The sequence below is a fragment of the Periplaneta americana genome, chromosome 3, assembly GCF_040183065.1.
Source record: "Periplaneta americana isolate PAMFEO1 chromosome 3, P.americana_PAMFEO1_priV1, whole genome shotgun sequence".
Classification (NCBI taxonomy): Eukaryota; Metazoa; Arthropoda; class Insecta; order Blattodea; family Blattidae; genus Periplaneta; species Periplaneta americana.
Genome location: NC_091119.1, coordinates 193,978,660 through 193,999,313, shown reverse-complemented (window position 1 = coordinate 193,999,313; position 20,654 = coordinate 193,978,660). Strand labels below are relative to the sequence as shown.

General features: G+C 34.8%; 1 protein-coding gene across 1 annotated transcript in view; it reads right to left on the bottom strand.

The window, feature by feature from the left end:
- Positions 1–20,654, bottom strand: part of LOC138697075 (dynein axonemal heavy chain 10-like) — a 57,973-nt gene that overhangs the window by 11,784 nt on the left and 25,535 nt on the right. The window contains exons 9-15 of the mRNA XM_069822672.1: positions 20,284–20,482; positions 14,509–14,756; positions 12,422–12,570; positions 9,330–9,475; positions 9,104–9,251; positions 4,645–5,141; positions 168–422 (exon numbers count right to left, since the gene is read on the bottom strand). Of these exons, the coding sequence (XP_069678773.1) occupies positions 168–422; positions 4,645–5,141; positions 9,104–9,251; positions 9,330–9,475; positions 12,422–12,570; positions 14,509–14,756; positions 20,284–20,482 (1,642 nt within the window). The remainder of the gene's footprint in view (positions 1–167; positions 423–4,644; positions 5,142–9,103; positions 9,252–9,329; positions 9,476–12,421; positions 12,571–14,508; positions 14,757–20,283; positions 20,483–20,654) is intronic.

Genomic DNA, 20,654 nt, shown 5'->3' with positions numbered 1-20,654 from the left:
TCATAAGGAGTGGGCCCAGTCCTCCGTAGATTTTAAGAAAGTGGTTGAGTTTCTCCGATCGTAAGCTATCCATTTCAATAAAGAAATTCTGAAAAAAATATTTTAATATGTTAATGAGTTTGCTTGAAATCTGGGCGATATCATTTACCTCACTCTTGATTGTTTACCTTGCAAGTTAATCTATGTTGACCTGGATCGAGTTTCTTATAAGAAAAAAAGTCGAAAACCTCCAGAGATTCGATCCTGGCAGACACCTCTTGGCTTAACTTGGTCATCTGGTCTACCAAAGACGTCAAATTCTTCAGAACTTGGTGACAGTCCTGGACATACTCCTCGATGCCCAAGGAGTTCCAGGTGAACCTTGTCAGACCAGGTTGGATGTGTCTTTCGACCTCGGTTAGGTGATTCTTCAGGAACTGTAGCTGCAGGCAAAATAGGGACACAAGTCATGTGTCGAGATACGTGTAATTTTCGTGACAATACCACGTAATTTTCCACGATACAAAATTATTTCAGCTAACCACTCAAACATGTCAGATTTTAACGTAGTGCAGTAGTACGAGTAGAAACGAAGTACACTTAAGAAATGTTGAATAGTGCCTATTTAATGTAACATTATTTTATAACAGAGTTGCATATTGTGAGAAATATTGCGGGCTTCATGTTATTTTCAATTAATTGTTGCGTGTTGTTTCTTTGCTTTATGCATCGTTTACAATGACGCGACATACGCGACACGACACAGCGACGCGACGTTATATAAATTATGGACCAATAGGAAATCCGAGTTCAATGACGTCACGACGCAGATCGCGACGCGACAAAAGTTAAAATTGAATTAACTTTTACCGCGCGACGTTACCGGAATGCGTATGTATTTTGTTTATAATGGCGTCGTCTGCAACAAAATTGAATACTTTTCGACTTTTTCAGATGAGATGTTGATAGAATGGGTTAAAGGATACCCTGAATTATACAGAATGAACCGTGAGTGATGTCATTAATTTCTAGAGGTTATTCTTTGGGATATTTCAAACAAAAAAGGTTAATATAATTTTGCTCGTTTTTGCTTCATTTTAGAGAAAAAAAAATTGTTTTATGTGAAACATTTCATGGTGTATATTTTGGGAAAGCCATTGAATTAACTTAATTCCCAATATTCTTAGTCAATTTAAGAGAGTAGTGTACTATGATAAAAAAATTGTTTTTGTCGTTCAAATATGCAGAAATTTCATCTGAACAATTGTAAATTTTCGTTCTGAAAATGAATTTTAAAACGTTACATTTGTTACATAAAATTTCTGCGTATTTATTATCATAATACAGTGCTCTCTTAAATTGACTGAAAATATTGTTAATTAAATCAATGGTTTTTCCAAAAGACGGTAAGAAATGTTTCATATAAAACAGTTTTTATCTTGAAACGGTAGCAAAAGGAAAACAAAAATTATATTATTTTTTTTTGTTTAAAATATCTCAAAGAATAACCCTCTGAAATTAATGACATTATTTACGGTTCACCTTTTATGTTACGGTTTGTTTACGTGAAATGCACAATGCTTTCCATCCATGGCTCTCATGAAGTTCGGAAAATTTACTTTTTTCCAATAGGTATCCTTCCACCTTCGTGAAATTGTCCTCATAAAGTTTCCATTTAATGAGGTGTTTTTAATTTATCCCAGATTTATCCCAAACTATAGGCCTAATGGACATTGTGTAGTTACAATACGAAAATCGTAAAGAGAGAGAACCAAGTTCTTAAAGAGAGATACCAACTATTAGGGAAATCTAAATTCAAAGTTACGCTTAGACGCTCTGCTGGATGCCTCCCGCATTGGACGTTTTTGTATTTGAGGAGCAATGATATGCAGGACATCATCAAATTGCGAAAATGTCATCCGCATATAGTTATGATATGTTGATTTCTTCTACTCCAAAAACTGAGAAGGCAGGCATCGTTTCATTTTAAGTTTCCTAATCAACACGAACCAGCGATTCAAGTCGCGGAATTGTGAACACCAGACCGCGACACGATACTGCGATGTCGCGTCATTGTAAATTAAGCATTAGTGAGACAAAATTAATTCTGACATGGAGAATGAATTTACAATAACGCTTTATATACCCATTGCTGACAACTGAAAGATAAAAATTGTAGTAATCTGATGCTTGTAATAATTGGTAAAGGCATGTAGACAACAATAAAACTTAATTTGCTAAAACCTTAAAATTTTCATTATATTTTAACTTCTATTCATTTATTAGGCCTAAATAAAATGATAATTTTTATTGTTCTATCAACACAGAGACAAAGGCATTAGGCCTAATAAAGAATTTTGTTGACTCACGTTTTATGAACTGTCGGAAATCGAAAGTACGATTTGGAGCAATTTGTAATGCTATAATTGTAGCAATTATAAACAGAACACATACACCCTTACATTTTAACACAGCACTAATTAATAAAACTATTAACTAGCGCAGCAACAATATACATTGCAGTTGATTACAGCTTGTTTCGCTAGTATCTCCACACCGGCCGCCTAGGTAGCAGCACCAGCGTCGTTCTCGCGCAGAACTGCTAGCTGTCCGGTATTATAGTAAGGTATTTGATAATTTCAGTACTGTTTGTTTTGTCGCATACAGTACAATAAAAATTGAAGTTAAAGCAAATACCTGACTATAATAATACCGGATAGCTAGCAGTTTTACGTGCGAACGACGATGGTGCTGCTACCTACCTGCCGGGATGGAGATACTCGCGAAACAAGCTGTAATCAACTGCAATGTATATTGTTGCTGGGCTAGTTAATTTGTTAATAGTTTTATGAATTAGTACTAGTGTTAAAATGTCAGGGTGTATATGTGCTGTTTGTAATAATTGTGACAATTCCAGCATTACAAATTGCTCTAAATCGTACTTTCGATTTCCGACAGTTCATAAAACGTAAGTCAACAACATTCTTTAGTAAGCCTAATTCCTTCGTCTTTGTGTTGATAGAAAAATACAAATTAGTTTTTTTTATCTAGACCTAATAAATAAATAGAAGTTAAAATGTATTGGATTTTAAGGTTTTATCAAATTAAGTTTTATTGTTGTCCACATGCCTTTACTAATTATTACAAGCATCAGATTACTATCAATTTTATCTTTGCAGTTGTCAGCAATGCGTATATAAAACATTACTGTAAATTCATTCCTAATATCAGATTGATTTTGTGTCTGTAAAACAAAGAAAAAATATGTAACAATTAATTACGGAAAGTAATATGAAGTATGCAATATTTCTCATAATATGCAGCTTTGATTTAAGATAATAATATTACATTAAATATTATTCAACATTTCTTAAGTGTTTCATATATAATTCCACATTAACAATAGTCCGAATCTCGCTATGTTAATATTTGTACAGGGACATCATTTTATTTTTACTTCAATTTTTATTGTACCTGAGTTTTTGAATGTACTTCACTCCCACCCCTTCTATTAATGAAGTTCCAACTGCCCTCCACACAGAATGAAGGCCGCATATAGTAAACAGTGCTGAGTTAGTGAGTATAGTACTTTCCAGAAATATGTTCACGTTTTCCAGTGACGAAAGAGCTTTCAATATTGAGTCATATTTTCGCACAGGTACTGTCCGTTTGTCTACGTCGCATCCAGATTTCCCCCACCTGCGTCTGCACGCCCCTCTGTAAAAGCTGGGCTGTCTTAGCTCTTTTCTGAAAACATTAATATCTGTTAGGAATTGGACGTTTACGTAATATTATACAACTGTTTAAAATAACTTAAATAAAAGATCTTCGTTAAGTAATTAACTGTCACGTGATTTCCCCCCTTTCTACGATCCTGCGGCATAACCACTTGGACAGACAGTAGATAGCATGTCTGAGTAATTTTATCTGTGCGGGTCGGGCAGAAGTGAAGATTGAATTTGCAGTACATAGGGTACTCTTTTATAGAGTAGGTACAGAATTATTTCAACATGAATTACTAGTACGAAGGACGAAAGTGGTAATTGGAATTAGATGCAATAGTCTATAGTGCGATAATATGCACATTAGAACTGAAGCCTGTATCGAAATGAACGGCCACCATTTTCAAAAAAGGTACTTAAATATTCATATTATGATTATTTTTCAATTTAACTTCTTTCTCTATATTGTACGCTAATGTGCTGTAGATAGCATAATATACACTGCATAATGAATATGTCCGAATGGATAACTCAGTTCGTGAGTAAAAACACTCATTGTTAATACTGTACTGTATTTTGATTAAACAAAAACCTAATGAAAATTATCGAACTCAAAATCGCGATATTTCCTAGTTTACGTAAATGGATGAACTACTGTTCTTCCCTCCTATACCTAATAGAGTGATTTGTTTGTTTTTTACGCCAGTATCATCGAACTATAGTCGTGGAACGGGTAGCAAACTGTGTTTCCGGTTCTCTAAAGGTATAGCCAGGTTAATATTAAAAATGTTAGTAAAAATAAAATGATGTCCCTGTACATGTGGACGTAATTCCATCCCTCTGCGCTAGATGTCAGGTCCGCGATTTTTCGCACTCACGCCAATGCTACTAGTATACAGCTGTCCGGTATTATTATAGTAAGGTATTTGGTTAAAATCCTCACCTCAGCCGTGTTGAGCTTCCCCACTATTGAATTGTACTTGTTGAGCATTTCCTGTATTATTTCCAAATTGGAATGCAGGCGATCTTTCTGCACTGCCACATTCAGGATGACTTGGTCCAAGGCGAAACCCAGTTGTTCCATGAGTTCAGCTTCGGCTATGATGGACAACATCTCGTTAGAAAAATTCACTTCAAAACGCATGCCTTTCTCAACAAGGACAGTGCCCTTCATCATCTCTGCCCAGGTAACCGTGGTCCATTCTGTGACGTCCCCTTTGGTCGTAGTCTGAGGAGAAATAGTAGCTGCTTTGGCAATTTGCGCCGGAGACTTTCCTCTTCCTTTCGCCACCCACTTCATCGTCATGGCCAGAACTCCTATACCTATACCCTGTTTTGGCTTTGGAGCAATAGAACTGGCTGAGGTACGGGTAGACTTCAGGATGGAGGCTCCTGTGTCTGAAGTTTTGGTTTTCGACGATTTTCGAGAGTCTGTCATTTCTGAAATAAAACGGATAATGTTAATATCAGCCCCTTGTTATTGATTCGAATATTTCAATTTTTTACGGTGTTTTATCAACCATGGTGGTTATGTAGCGTCTTAGTGAAATGAAGGTGATAATGCCAGCGAAATGACTCCAGAGTTCAGCACCGAAAGTTACCTAGCATTTATTTGTTCTTAATGTTCAGCGGCGGATTTTCAGGGGAGGCAAGGGAGGCCGTGCCTCCCCTAATATTTTACCAGAACACAATATGACAGTAATAATTCCAGATGAACTAAGATCACAGACAAGTTATAGCAAATGACGAACATTTTTCCTTCTATATTAATTTTACTATTCACTACGACTAAGATGTATGTTACGTAAAGTCGACCACATCCAGTTGGTGATGCCCGCTCGCTATACTGTAGATCAGAGGTCTCTCGTCATTCTTGCTCTCGATGCTGCCCGCCGAACACAGTGTGCTGTAAGACTAGAGAAGGGGAAGAGACTCGTACCTCAAGAGATGGGAGCGATCAGTGGGGGATCGCGGCAACGGTCTGCTTATGTTTATAAATAATAACATCAAAAGAATAAGAAATATCATACTTTTGCATATTATTTTGGCATACTATGCAGCTGGAGCCCCGTCTGTTGCTATAGACACAAACCATTGCAAATTCAACCTCTTCTGTTCTATGGTGCCTGACAGTGCGTGGAAAAGATCTTCTCCAGTTATATTTTGTAATTACATCTAGAAGACATTCAGACACAGTAAAATGTTCATTAACTCCTCGGATGAAAATGGCTAGGTGAGCTTTGTCATTTCTATCTATGCTTTCGTCCAATGCAAGTGAGTAAGCTACAAACTGGTTAATTTTGGTTTCGACTTCAGATTCAATTGCATTTACAATCTTGAAATTCCTTCTCTGAACTGTAATTGGAAACAATTTAATTTTCTTAAACTTTGACTTCGCTCTGGACACAGTATTTTAGTAACGTCCTGTATGCACGATTTTACAAATGATGCTTACGTAAAGAGCTTCATAGATTTTCCAATATTCCAGCAAAAAGCTTTTTTTGTTTAATACTGAGGACACGTGTGTGATTTGTGTTTGTATTTTCTTGTTTTATATTTATCAAAATATTTGTAGGCCTAAGCATTTCACCTAAAATTAAACAAAAAAACTATAAGTATGTAATGCGGAACTGAGTGCAAACGTATTGTAATATGCTGATTATTATGTATAACCAACAGTTATACAGATAGCCCCAAAATAAATTATTTTCACATGTCCAACATGCCTGTAATTGTATGATATTCTTTGTGAAGAGTAGCATTTTGAATTTTAACACATTCTTAAGAATTTTCGGACAAATTAACATTTCCCATTCTCCCCACTAACATTAAAAATTTCTCTTTCTCTTCATCCATGTTTAGAAGACATAGTGAAACGGTGGAACACGCCGACGAACACAGTGATAATGGCAGTCCGCCACTGCTCTTCGTTTGCGCATAAACATTGAGTACAGTACAGGTGGGGATGGGTGAGGCGGAGCTTCGGTTCCGTTCAGGGGCTTACTCGCGAGTATGGTTTTGGAGACGTCTGCTGTAGATAGTAAAATAATTCGTACTGAAAAGTAACAGATAGCGCTGTAACCTGTATAGTCGACATCTTGCAGCCTGCAGTGTCTATGCGAGAGCGGGAGAGAGGAGTCGGCTACATGATTCTACTCCCCGGTAACCATAACAACAGCAGTCCAACCAATAAGATAGCTGGTTAGCTGAGTGTTTAAACTTGACTAGAACGCGCGAGGGGAGCCGAATTTGTAGACGTCCTACCCACCGCTGACAACTGTTTCATCTGCATTCGGAAGCTCTCTCTCTTTCTCTCTTCTTGGTTTTAGAAATTTAAGTCACATGTTGTTAGTTTTCTCTCCCAGCGTAAATGTTTTCTTGTATGGTGTTACATTTTTCTCTTGTTTGCGTGTGTTTCTGTTATTTTTTTTCTTTTGTGTTACGAGATATATTTATTTAGCCTATACAGTATTTTAAATATATCGAGAGTCTAGAAACAAATGCAGATTTGTCTCTAGCTTCTTCTAGTAGCATTTGTTCAGTATGTTGTGACCTAATTGATCGGTTTGAGAAGAAAGAGGATCGTCGAGTTAATTTTCTGTAAAATTAGACTATGTAATAGTAATGAGCAAGCCCCGGATTCTTAGGTTCGAATCAATTTTGTTGCTATCTCGTTACTCTCGAAATATTGCTTTTCTTAATAATAATAATAATAATAATAATAATAATAATAATAATGTTTTATTTTCACTGGCAGAGTTAAGGCCATAAGGCCTTCTCTTCCACTCAACCAGCCTTAATCAATACAATACATAAATTTAAATTACAGATATTTACGCTCCAGCAATATTCTTCACTACATATTTATTTAAATTTAGATAAATCTATAAGGTAAAGTAGTAACTTAATTTATGAGCTAATTTAATTTAATGAATTATAATTATTTTAATATTTGAGATAGCTAGTAAAATGATGAAAATTAATTTAATATAAGCTTACTAGGACTATGTTACAGGGAGAATATATATATATATATATTTCTATTTCTATAATGAGAATATTAATGTAATTGCCATCAGAGGTTTTGTAAATCTATTTAGAGAAATTAATGATAATAATAATAATAATAATAATAATAATAATAATAATAATAATAATAATAAGAATGGACAGATGTTAGTTTCATTATAAGTAACAAATATTAATCAGCAATTAATCTGTTAAGTAAGAATTTATGTAATTTTGACCTAAATAAAGTTATTGTCGAATAACCCCTTATATCACTCGGAAGCGAGTTCCAATTTCTAGCAACTGAAACTGTATAGGATGAAGAATATAAAGATGACTTGTGGTAGGGTATAATGAGTAAATTGTTATGATGAGATCTTGTACTTAGCTGATGATATGCGGATAAATTTTGAAAACGAGAAGCCAAATAGTTTGGGGTAGCGGTGCGCAGAATTTGAAATAAGAGAACAAGAGAATGCAGGGCTCGTCGATCGCTTATTCGTTTTATGTAGCAAAGCGTAACATTCTTAAATTCAATATGACCTAAAAAGACCTAATTCGTAAGTTAGTATTTAAAATATCCTAAAGAGAGGCAATCTTTACCAAGCCGTTGTAATATATTAACAGTAGGCCTATGTTGTTCATTTTTATTTTTTTCCCGTAAAATCATATGAATTCCTAAACATAAGATTTAAAATCCTAAAACATAAATTGTAAAATCTAATTTTAGTTTCTTAAAACCTATAAATTCTGCGTTTGGTAATGAGGTACGTCACAGGCCTTATATTTTTAAATTCTCATCAGTCACGTCTTGGCCTCCTCAACTTTCAAACCCACCGTCCGCTACTGGTTGAGGATTATTTTTTTCCGGGTTGAGGATTATTTTTTTCCGGGTTGAGGAAAACCTTGGAGAATAATCCCCAACCAGATAACTTGTCTCAACCGGGATTTGAACCCGTACCCGCTTGTTTCACTGTCAGACAAGCTAATCGTTACTCCACAACAGTGGATCCTACCAAATTCCTCAGACGCCTAGGTCAACTTGGACAATACAGCTCCATTAGTTGTAAGAAATATAAAACGTCCAATTCTGTCATTAAGATTTGTAAACATATTTCAGCAAGTCTAAAATAATGTTTAATTAATTTTCCTAGTCTCTATGGGGAATTAATTACAATGGACTGTACATTAGTTGAATGAATTATTAGATTTAGTCAGGAATTATTAAATCCGATACCAAGTCAATGTTAGAAGAATGTAAAAAGAAAAGCTCACAGACCAATACGTCAGAGGTTGTGATGTTAAGAAACACGACAAAGATTTACAAAATCGACAACTTCAAATTAGTAGTAACAGAATGGACATTTGAGAAACCTGGCATAAATTAATTATACCTTGTATCCTTTCAGACTGGATAACTCTCAGTACATTTTTCTTTAGGTTTGATGTCACTGTTGGAATAGCTTTCTTTTCCCATTGAGAGAACTTCGTATTTTCAAAATCTTTCATTTGTTTACAGAGGCTCAAGTATAAGTCGAATGCCTGGAACAAGAAATCAAATTTGGCTTATAATGTCAAAATAATTTTACCTCTTAATATCGTATATTTCATTATACCCACCTCTTTTTTATATTCCGATCTGTAGAGTTCCTCCACTTCCTGAAATTTTAGTACTGGCTTCTTGAGTTTATCAAACAGGAGTCTGCACCAGAAAATTGCTCCCGACATAGGTGGTTGATTCCTTAATAGAGGCGGATTTCTTTTTGCTATCTATAAAGAAATATAAAGAAATTCAGTTTAATTCCCTATCAACACTACTAATGCACCATCACATACTACGTATTGCACAACTATTGTATTAAGACTGTTTTAGTTTCAAAAAAGTTTTTTTTTTCTTTCTGAGGGGAGCCCTAAGGTTAGCACTGCTGTTTGAGGCTTATTTATTGTGGGATGGTTGTTAAAGTCCTTGGGACTCCTGTCCTGTGAATTCGTGATTCACTGCTTGGTGCTAATTTATCGATTTAACTACAGCATCCAGATCTCAGGGGATCAGGAATTATCGTCACCGATTTTTCATCACCAGGCGATTTCGTCACATATTACATTTTGTCACTGCAACATTTTGTCACAGTCACTTTTGTCACCACCATATTTTGTCACCAAATCACTTTTTTTAATGGGTTATTTTACGACGCTTTATCAACATCTATGTTATTTAGCTTCTGAATGAAATGATAATGCCGGTGAAATGAGTCCGGGGTTCAGCACCAAAAGTTACCCAGCATTTGCTCGTATTGGGTTAAGGGAAAACCCCGGAAAAACCTCAACCAGGTAACTTGCCCCGACCGGGATTCGAACCCGGACCACCTGCTTTCGCGGCCAGACGCGCTGACCGCTACTCCACAGGTGTGGACCAAATCACTTTTGTCACCAATTTAATTTCCTCATCACTATTCGCCACCACAAATTTTCTCCCTTACGTATTGCTTCCCTTGATACCTATAATGTAAAACCTCCTACTTCATTGTGTTCATATTGTTCATTTCGTTTCCAAGGAAACCTTGATTTTTTGGATTTGAAATCTTCAAGTTACAGGATTTATTGGTTTCAAAATCGTCAATTTAAGGTATGGCGAAATTATTTCGATTCGTAAAAAGTAATAGAGCAAGAGATAAATTAATCTGTAATGAACATATATTATGTATATAAGGCACACAATTACAAAGACCGGGATTGTATGAAGATGTGATGAGCACGACATTTGTAATTTACTGATGACTGTTTCCTCAGGTAAGAAAACCATTATAAAAGACCTACAGAGCATTTTAACCACTCACTAAACTGGGATAGATGTGAAGCTGCGGAATGTGTAGAAGCAATGAAAACTGAAGCTTGAACTTCAGCGGAAGCTACGTCATCTACTTTACAACGACATAAATTATTATTTTGGTCATGAAGTTCCCTCAGTATAAAAAAGTGACAAAATGTAGGCTATATGATGACGACATATCTTCGGTGACAAACTCACCTCAGTGACAAAACACATGATGACAAAATGTATTTGATGACCAAAAAACTAATGACGAAAAATAGGTGACAAACTATAACGGTGACGAAATTTCCGGTTACGAAATGCCCTTGCCCCCGTTCCTCCTTTTCTCCGTTGAATTCTGCAGCCTCCTCAGATCGATGGCATCTGTTCGAAATTCACGTACTACGTCTTGCTGCAGCCTGTATTGACCTGAAGATAACAGCATCGTATATACCGTGATTCACCACGGTGCCACCTGTCCGAGGGAGCTATACGCTGTGTAGATCCCTGGTCTGTCGAAGTCGGCTGTGAAAGTCCCTCCGCCTCCTAGGATCTATGCAGCTCTCCAAACAGATGACATCTGTAGGCGAATCATGGCACCACGCTTGCTGCATCTCCTGGTCGACTTGAAACCACATTCTAGTCACAGTCTAATAGATACAGTCACGCAACTCATACGTATAAAATATGCCAACATTTGACAGCTGGCGCGACAGTAGCCCTCTAGCGGCAGGCAAGTTAAAAGTGTGCACACTACGTATGATAACACATCAGAAAACGGGCTTTGCGTAATTTATGTTATATTTTTATGCTATACAATAAGTGTATATGGTTCTTACTAATTCTGCTTCAGAATCCTGGAAGAATTTCACACGCAGTTAATCTACAAGTTTCAGAAGCTGGGAATAAACGTAATTCTTTCTGCTCCTTACAACTGAATCATGGCTCTGATCACGTATCATGGTTTGAAATAATATAATTGTTTGTACGTGGACGGTTAATTCAATTCATTCCTAAATATATTTATAAATCATTGGAACTCTATATTTCCTGTGAGAAGAGTCAAAATTGTAGGGCCTATCTCGTAGGGTACATCGCGTGGTGAACTCCTCTCCCTATTTCCCGAGAAATTAACTATTTTCCATACCGCAAATTGGGGTAAACTCGGCCGCTGAGGTAAACTTAAAAATAGAAAAGGGGAAGATTTAAACCTTAATTTGACAGACATTGATTTATGAAGTTCATAATTTTTTTATTTTTTTTATTATTATTTTGAGTCGCTAATAGTACTGATAGGCTATTATGGTTTAAATTTTTATGCAAAGTTTACAGATTGGTCTTTAGGGAATCTGAAGAACGACAAATTCGGAGATTTAAACTTGTTGTTACTGCAATTTTCGTCATTGCACACATTGCCTTTATTCCGACGCATGATTAAAACGTTATTATAACATCTCGCATACCTTCAAAGCACGTGCTGGCTGTATTAACCCTATGACCAGTGCCTTGCCTGCCGCTTGAGAGCTAGTGTCGTGAATGTTGGCAAAAAAAGTGTTGAAGTTGCGCGACTGTATATATTAGACTGTGGTCTAGTATATACAGTCGCGAAGCTCAATACGTAGTAAATATGCAAATATTAGATAGTTGCTCACCACTAGAATCGCTAATATCGCCTCATTACAAGCAATGCAAAATAGAACCGTCACAGTCTATTGTTTCTAACACCCTCAAAACTCAAGCTTCGTGACTGTATATAGTAGACTGTGTTGAAACTATCATTCTCCGTCAGATCTCTCATTTTCAAGTCTATAATCCATGTACACCTAACTTGTACTTGTTAACATAACTTATCTATAACAAACGCCTTTCCTTAATTTGTTCGTCTTCAAGCAAGAATCACTTACATTGAATTCGTTTTCTATAGTTAATATCTCTTTCGTAAATTGCGCCATGACAAGATCAAACTTGGACATGAGTTGCTTATGAATAGCTTCTCTGGTTGAAATGTGCTTAAATTTTAGCAGCAGTTCAAGTGCCTCTTCAGATGATCTGTAACAGAGAAGACAATAATGAATTTGCCTGTAATGATGCTGAAAAGAAATGAAATGTAATGGGATAGATAAGGCAAGTACTTATGTTGTATATTGCTTTGTGTCTTAAACGCCTCGACATATGTTAATTTTTCAAAATAATTCATGCACCTTAAATTTTTGTTTAACCCTCCAGTGGTCGCGCTCTCAAATCGTGTGGATTACAATTGTGTGAGACATTTTTAACATTTGCTGCAGTAGACTTCATGATATAACAAAGTAACTATGCTTATATACAGAGTGATTCAAAAGTCCAGCGACAGACAAACTCCGATATTAGTGCAGATAGCGAAAAGTGGAATGAGAGGAAAGTTGTTGGAAATATGTAAGTTTTCAATCTAATGTGCTTGAATTTTCAACGTAGAAGAAACCGTTGAGGCTGTACATTAGTACGACACACCCGACAGTTCCAATGCTGCCAAATTAGTGTGTTTTTCGCTAGTTCTACCGGATTTTCGATACTTGTTATTTAACAGAGAAAAGTAGTCAACATGCAGAGTTTAGCGGTTATTTATCTTCTCAGTGCAAAGAAGCATTTATTTACATTGATAGCATGACAAACTAAAACCTGTTACTAAATCTACGTATTACTCTGTGAAAAGATTTATTAAATGTACATACTTAGACTTCAACAAACAAATTTTGATAATACAATCTAAAAGGAAAAAATGGAACTCTCTGCATCATAATCCACATTTAATTCCCGATTTGCCACGAAAATCGTCTGTAGCTGCATTTAGATTGGCAACAGGCCATGATTGTTTGGCCAAACACCTGCATAGAATTGGAATATATCAGTCCCCTAACTGCCCATTGTGCAACTAAACCAAGAACTAGATTCGGAACACCTCAAAATCTGTGCTTCATTGGCTGATCATGATAATATCTTTGAAAAATATTGGAGTGCAAGCGGTCAAACGACTTTATTGTCAAACGTCTGGCATTAGAAAACAACAACAACAACATTGATAGCATAAGAATTCAGGGGAATTTCATTTTTGTCTGGCGGTTTTCCCTGAACTTGTATTGGCAACACTGCTAATTATCGTCATCATTTTGTAATTTATCCGATACTTTACGTAGGGTAAAGTTTGGTAATATTGTGATACTAATAATATTATGATGGTTCTTTTTGAGTATTTTTTACAATTTTACTGAGCGAGAGGAAGATCGGTTTTTTGCGTCTGGCTGCGAAACCAGGTGGCCCGAGTTCGATTCCCGGTCGGGGCAAGTTACCTTGTTGAAGTTTTTCCCGGGATTTTCCCTCAACCCAATATGAGCAAATACTGGGTAACTTTCGGTGTTGGAACCCATTACTCATTTCATCGGCATTATCACCTTCATCTCATTCATACACTAAATAACCTAATATGTTGATAAAGCGTCGTAAAAAACCTACTAAAAGTTACCCTATCTAAAATCCAGTAGAACTAGCAGAAAAGCTACTAATTTGGCAGCACTGGGACTGTCGGGTGTGTTCTATTGGTGTACAGCCTCAACGGTGTATACCACGTTGAAAATTAAAGAAAACTTGATTGAAAACTGCATATTTCTAACAACTTTCCCCTCTTCTATTTAACTTTTCGCTATCTACACGAATAACGAAGTTTGTCTATGTCGCCGGACTTTTGAATCACTCTGTATGTATTTAACATGATTATTCAACGAAATGAAATGCTAAATGGATCCGTAGAGTATGAAATACACAGGAAAATTTATCATCAGGAGACTAATTGGAAAAAAACAAATTGCATTAACATGACCTTACTTTTTATGAACCCTGTATATGTGTTCGTATGCGAAATATTTATTGTTTTTATTGAAGTTATTGCTATTTTTGACTGTGTAAGATTCATAATTCTACTAATAATTAAATTATGTAAGTAGACTGGCTTGCCTTAAAAACTTAAACGATTCATCAATGAAATAAGATGCCTCGTTCTCCAATTTGGCAACCATGCGATAGAAGTTTTCCAAGATTTCTTGCCAATTGAGTTCATACTTTTGGTCGAAGATATCAAAATCAGGCTGCGATAGCGGAGTCACTAGCTTCTCCACCTTCTTTGACACGGCGTCAATTTGTGCTGGGTCGCTAGTTATGGACTTCAATTGCGGACCGAAAATGTTATCGAAGTGACATAACACCTGAAAATAAGAGTTGATATTAGATAATCTGAAGCAGGGTTTAAGCTAGAAAATAAATAATTGTCGCAGAAATGCTCAGATGAAAAATTGTGTGTGTGCAAATTGCTAAAACCTTGCGCAGCATTGCAAATAAATTGTACAGGAAGATAAGACTTACAGAAACAAAAAAAAACTATGTACTTTGCTACTTGAATTTTTATTACTTTCAACTTTTATAGTTTAATACAAGTAAATTAGAGTACGCATCTATAGTTTGGAACCCTCACTATCACTCGCACTCGGTCATTCTAGAGAGAGTACAGAATAAAATCCTAAAACTGCTATGTATGAAAAAACATTCATGTTACAACATATTCAAATCTTATGAATCCATGCTGGTTGAATTGAATGTACCATCTCTCAGTAGTCGCAGGATAGGAGCACAACAAATGTATTTGTTCAAAACCATAAATGGTTTAATAGACAACCCTGATCTTCTACAGCTAATTAGTTTCAATATTGGTAAATCAAATTTGAGAAAGCGATCTCTCTTTTATTCGCAGACATCAAAAACACAATCTCATAAAACGTCTCCACTTTTATTAATGCTTCGAACTTACAATCATCTATCAAATAAACAGGATTTAGATTTCTCGTTATCGTACAATATATAGGCATACAAGAAAAAGTTATATACAGCAATGGTTTCATGATATGTTGGATTCTAGTTCCATGTTGGTTGTAGTTGTAGTCAGGTATCATGCTGGTTGGAACACGTGTTCTGTAGTAGTGAATTTCTTAAATAAATAAATTAAGCCTAATAATAATAATAATAATAATAATAATAATAATAATAATGTTTTATTTAACCTGGCAGAGTTAAGGCCATACGGCCATCTCTAACACTCAACCAGGAGTAAAAACTGAGTTATAGAAACACTACAAATTTACAAAGTACACACAAAACTGAATAAGATAATAATAATAAAATGTAAACAACAAGTAAGAAGAAATCAGACATATATAACATAGAGAAAGAAAGAAAAAAGCATAATAAAATGTGAACAGCAGGTCAAAAATAAATGAGGCCTACAAAGTATAAAAAAATAAGACAATTATTGATAATAATAATAATAATAAATAAGAATAGTAATGATAATAATAATGATAATAATAATATTAATAATAATAATAATAATAATAAAATAATAATAATAAGGCCTAATAGTAATAATAATACTAATAGTAGTAATACAATCGTGCAGTACAAAGCATACAATGAATACAATATTTTTAAGTATGCACAGTAAGGAAAATTATGTTTATATATAGCTCAACTTATCACATTAGAGATATACCATTATCGGAAAATATGAAAACAAAAATATAAAATAAGTTAAATATCACTAGAACATAAAAAAAATGTGAATACGTGGAAACATGCAATACAACACTTGTCATAATAGTAAGTTAGTTTGGCAACTCGTCATAAGATAATTTTCTAACTTGGATTTGAAAGATTTCAATGTTCGGCAGCCCTTGACTTCAGGCGGCAGAGAGTTCCAGTGACGAGAGGTAGCAACAGTGAAAGATGAGGAATACAGAGATGATGTGTGAAGTGGAATTTCTAGCGTGTTATCGCGTTGTGATCGAGTATTAATATTATGATAGCGAGAGAGAGTATGAAAACGAGCGAATAAATAATAGGGGGATGAACTGTGCATAATTCGATATAGGAGAGAAAGTGAGTGCAGATTTCTCCTCTCATGTAACCTAAGCCATGATAACTTCTCGAAAGAAGGTGAGAAATGAGCGTAGTATCGAACATTACAAATGAAGCGGACGCACGCGTTATGAACACGCTGTAGTTTCTGGGCGGAATCAATCCTGAGATCACTGAACAAAACGTCGCAATAATCGAAGTGAGGTAGAATGAATGTCTGTACCAGCGTCTGTTTTAATTTAGATGGATAATGATACAATCTTTTTAGTGAATGGAGAGTAGAGAATGCCTTCTTACATGTATATTTAATATGCGTATCCCAACTAAGATTAGATTCGAAATGCACTCCGAGATTTTTTACGGTAAAGCTAAACGGGATGATTATTTTATCCAGTTTCACAGGTAATAGTCCTACTATATAATACTGTATACTGAATTTATTAACATAGTGTTATATTTACTCTGTAATTTGCCAATTATAGCTACATTTTACATTTTTGGCTATGATATCTGTACTTAACTCTTTTTAATTTATTTTTATTTGGTATTTTTCATTTATTTCTATATTGTTTCTTTTTTAATTTTTAATTTGTATTTACACTTGTATCTTGCATTTGTTTCTGTTTTATCTCTTTTTTCATGTTATATGCAATTGTGTTTTTTTAAACAAATCTGTACTGTCTATTGTAATTGGGGCTTTGCTCTGTTATAGACATAAATAAATAAATGAATGAATAAATAAATAAATAAGTAAATAAATAAATAAATAAATAAATAAATAAATACATAAATAAATAAATAAACCCAATTTACTACACTCTAGGTACATGCGTTAGACATACGCTTTGAATCAATTATTGCTGAATTTACACCATATTAAAATACATATATTTTTGTGAGCACTTCAGACATCGAAAGCACTTGAGAAATCAAATTCTTTATGGGTAAGCCCCTGAAGATTTATTGTTGGCGTAATGCTAACTCTTTTTACTGAAATGTGGTTTCCTGTTTCAGTTTTGACATTTTTTTAACTGGTTATTTTACAACGCTTTTTCAACTGCTGTGGTTATACAGCATCTGTTAACAACATTCAAGCAACTAAATCCTCTCTCACAATCTATTCTATAATATGCAATTGAATTGTTGCAGCACCCTGTATAACTAAATGAATTACAGGAAATTGTTCACTTAAAGGGGGAGGTACACCATTGGCCTGCAAAAATTGAGTAAAATTCATTTTTTTTATATCTCAGCTACTATAAAAGCTAAATGAACAAAACTTTTCGTGCTTAATGTACATACATTACACTTTATAAAACACTATTCAGGATATTAAAATAGCTGTAAAATAATATAAAATTTGCATAATTTTTTTACAACCGTAAAGCATTTACATAATAAAATAAGCCTATACAATTAATTAAATTTCTTCATGATTCTTTTACTGGAAACTAATTCACAACATAATCTAGGACATTTTACCTATTCCTTCAATAAATATTTTTTCTTTCAATATTAAAGTTTTTAAAAATTTTTATTAAGAAAAAAATATTTCGCGAAGGAATAGATGAAAGATCCTAGACTATGTTGCTGATGTAGATCTTTAAAACATTCCAGTAAAAAATCATGTAGATCTATATATTTTATTATGTAAATGCTTTACGGTTGTAAGAAAATCATATTTTTAAAGTTAATTATTAGCTATTTTAATATTCTGAATAATTTTTTATAAAATATAATATATTAAGCATGAAAAGGTTTCTTCATTTAGCTTTTATAGTAGCTGAGATATAAAAAAAACTAATTTCGCTAAATTTTTGCTGGCCAATGTTATACTTTCCCCTTAACTTGTAAACATGTGAATTATGTCAACTGTTTGAAATCCAAACTTGAACATCTATTGCTCAATACATTTTTTAATATTGATCATTCCATTAACAATTAATTTAAATCTATAACTTCTCCGGAACTAGTTATAGTTCACGCACATCTCTCATTTCATTTTCTCCATAATCGTTTTTGTTTCTGTTGTTTTCTCCAGTCCAATGTGGTTGTCGCATTTTTGCACATTTACATTGAAAGTTTGTCGCATTTTTAGAAGTTGAGCAGCAAACTGCGACAAATGCGACAGTGGCTTAAACCCTGACCTGAAGGTAAACATATTTTGTTTTACAAAATAAATCGTTAATAGTGACATCTGTGCATAAAAGCATGATTCCAAAATTTAAAAAATTTACATTAACTTGTGAGTAATTTTTTCACCATTGACGTTTTATGATGTTAAATTCAGTACAGGGAAAAAAAAAATATATATGTTGCGAGACTCGCTGTAGATGGATGGGTACCATGTGATCCTATTTTGTTAATAACCCCATGTCCAGAAACGCTTTGTTTACGTGCTAGCGTCTCTGAAATGATGTGGAGGACGTAGGCAGTACGGATCACAAAAGCTAGGAAAGAAGTGAAAAAGACAATTGAAATACTGTAAGTAAACAGCATTTTAATCAACTACAGAAGGTGCTCCAAATGGCTGTCACTAACTTCGATATATTTTGTGCATCGCCTGGTTATGTCGTGTCGAACTCTTGGAAATATTCCCGGCATATCTAGGATAACTTCAACTTCTACTTAAATTCGTGCCACAAGATCTTGATATGTCTCTAAGGGAATCTAGTCAACAGGGTTTTCATGTACCCCCAGAAAAAGAAATCCATTGGTGTCAAGTCAGGTGAGCGAGGGGGCCAGGTTATTGGGCCCCCACTTCCAATCCACCTGTTGCCAAAGGTGTCATTCAAGTGTCCACGTACCTCATGAGCTTAGTGTGCTCATGTTGGAACCACATCGCGGAGACAAATGGTTTGTTTACCTAAAGTCATCTCCTTCCCGTTTCGGAGGATCTAGCGGGTAAACAAAGAGTCTCTGGACATCGTCATTTTTAATCTTGATTTAAGTAAGTTGAAATAGTAATATGCGTTACAAGAGCGGTATGATGAAGTTTTCATGTTCGAAGAAAAGTTTGAAAAAGCGAAACGTAGTTGAGCTTTTTTAATTTCCGAGAATTGAAAGAAAACATACCGCTCGTGTATCGTACATTATTTTGTGCGAAGATCGTTTATTACATACCTGAAAGAGGAATTCCTAATTAGTTGCAATGAAATCTCCATCTTGGTTTCTGTTCAATGACGGCAAATTTGCAAAACAAAAATATCTATCTTCAACATTGTTGCTTTAAAATGTTTTCTGTGTTTACTATATACCAGCAGGCCGTGATATACATCTGTCTTTCCCCCCCCCCCAGTCTATGATGAGTCTGGAATCTTGTTGATTTTTTCACGGCTTCCTTAATGTTACTTGCATCATGAATGCAGTAACTTTAGTGGAGTTGTAGAGTTTACTTAATTTTTTCAAATATTTAAAAACAATAATTAACAGTGCAATTTAGGTGAAATTGCAGTGGTAAGTTTGCAATTTATAATTATTACTGTATTGAACGTCTCTAAAAATAATATGTTAAAAGCCTAAAGCAGTAAAATCAATATGTCACTTAAGCGGTAAGAAGAGGGAAATTGTTATGTGTGTTACGTTGGGAATACTGAATGTGGAATTTTAGACTTTCCGCGGATTGATTTTGTGCGGAAACCAAGCAAATACGCACGATCTCGCACAAAAATAAAATTCGTGCCGATGAAGTAAGTTTGTGCGTTACTTCTGGGATCACCCTTGTATGTCATTTTAGACCAGGTTCCCCTAATAAAATTAAATACCTAAGCATCTATATCTATTGTAAATAGTGCCTTATCATACTGGTATTGCAATATCTGGTACCTTTGCTACATCAGATAGATTTTTTGCGATCTCAGCAATATAATCTGTTTCTTTAAACAGTCTCTTCTTGTCGAATTCCCATCGTCGTCCTTTTCCAGATTCTTCTATCTTCAACCTAGTTTCGAAGAACGCATCTTTCCAAGTTCTCATCATCTTCTTGGCATCTTTACACAAAATCTGAACCTCGTGTTTAGACATCCTGTAAAAGTTAAGCTGATATATTTGCAAGCATTATACTGTACATTGCCCACAAATGATCAGAAGCAATATTTTAAAACATTGATTCCACATCAACAAATAGGAATTTTTTTAAGATTGAACACTACCGCAGCAGAAGTATACAGGATGGAAATTAAATAATCTTGCTGGTT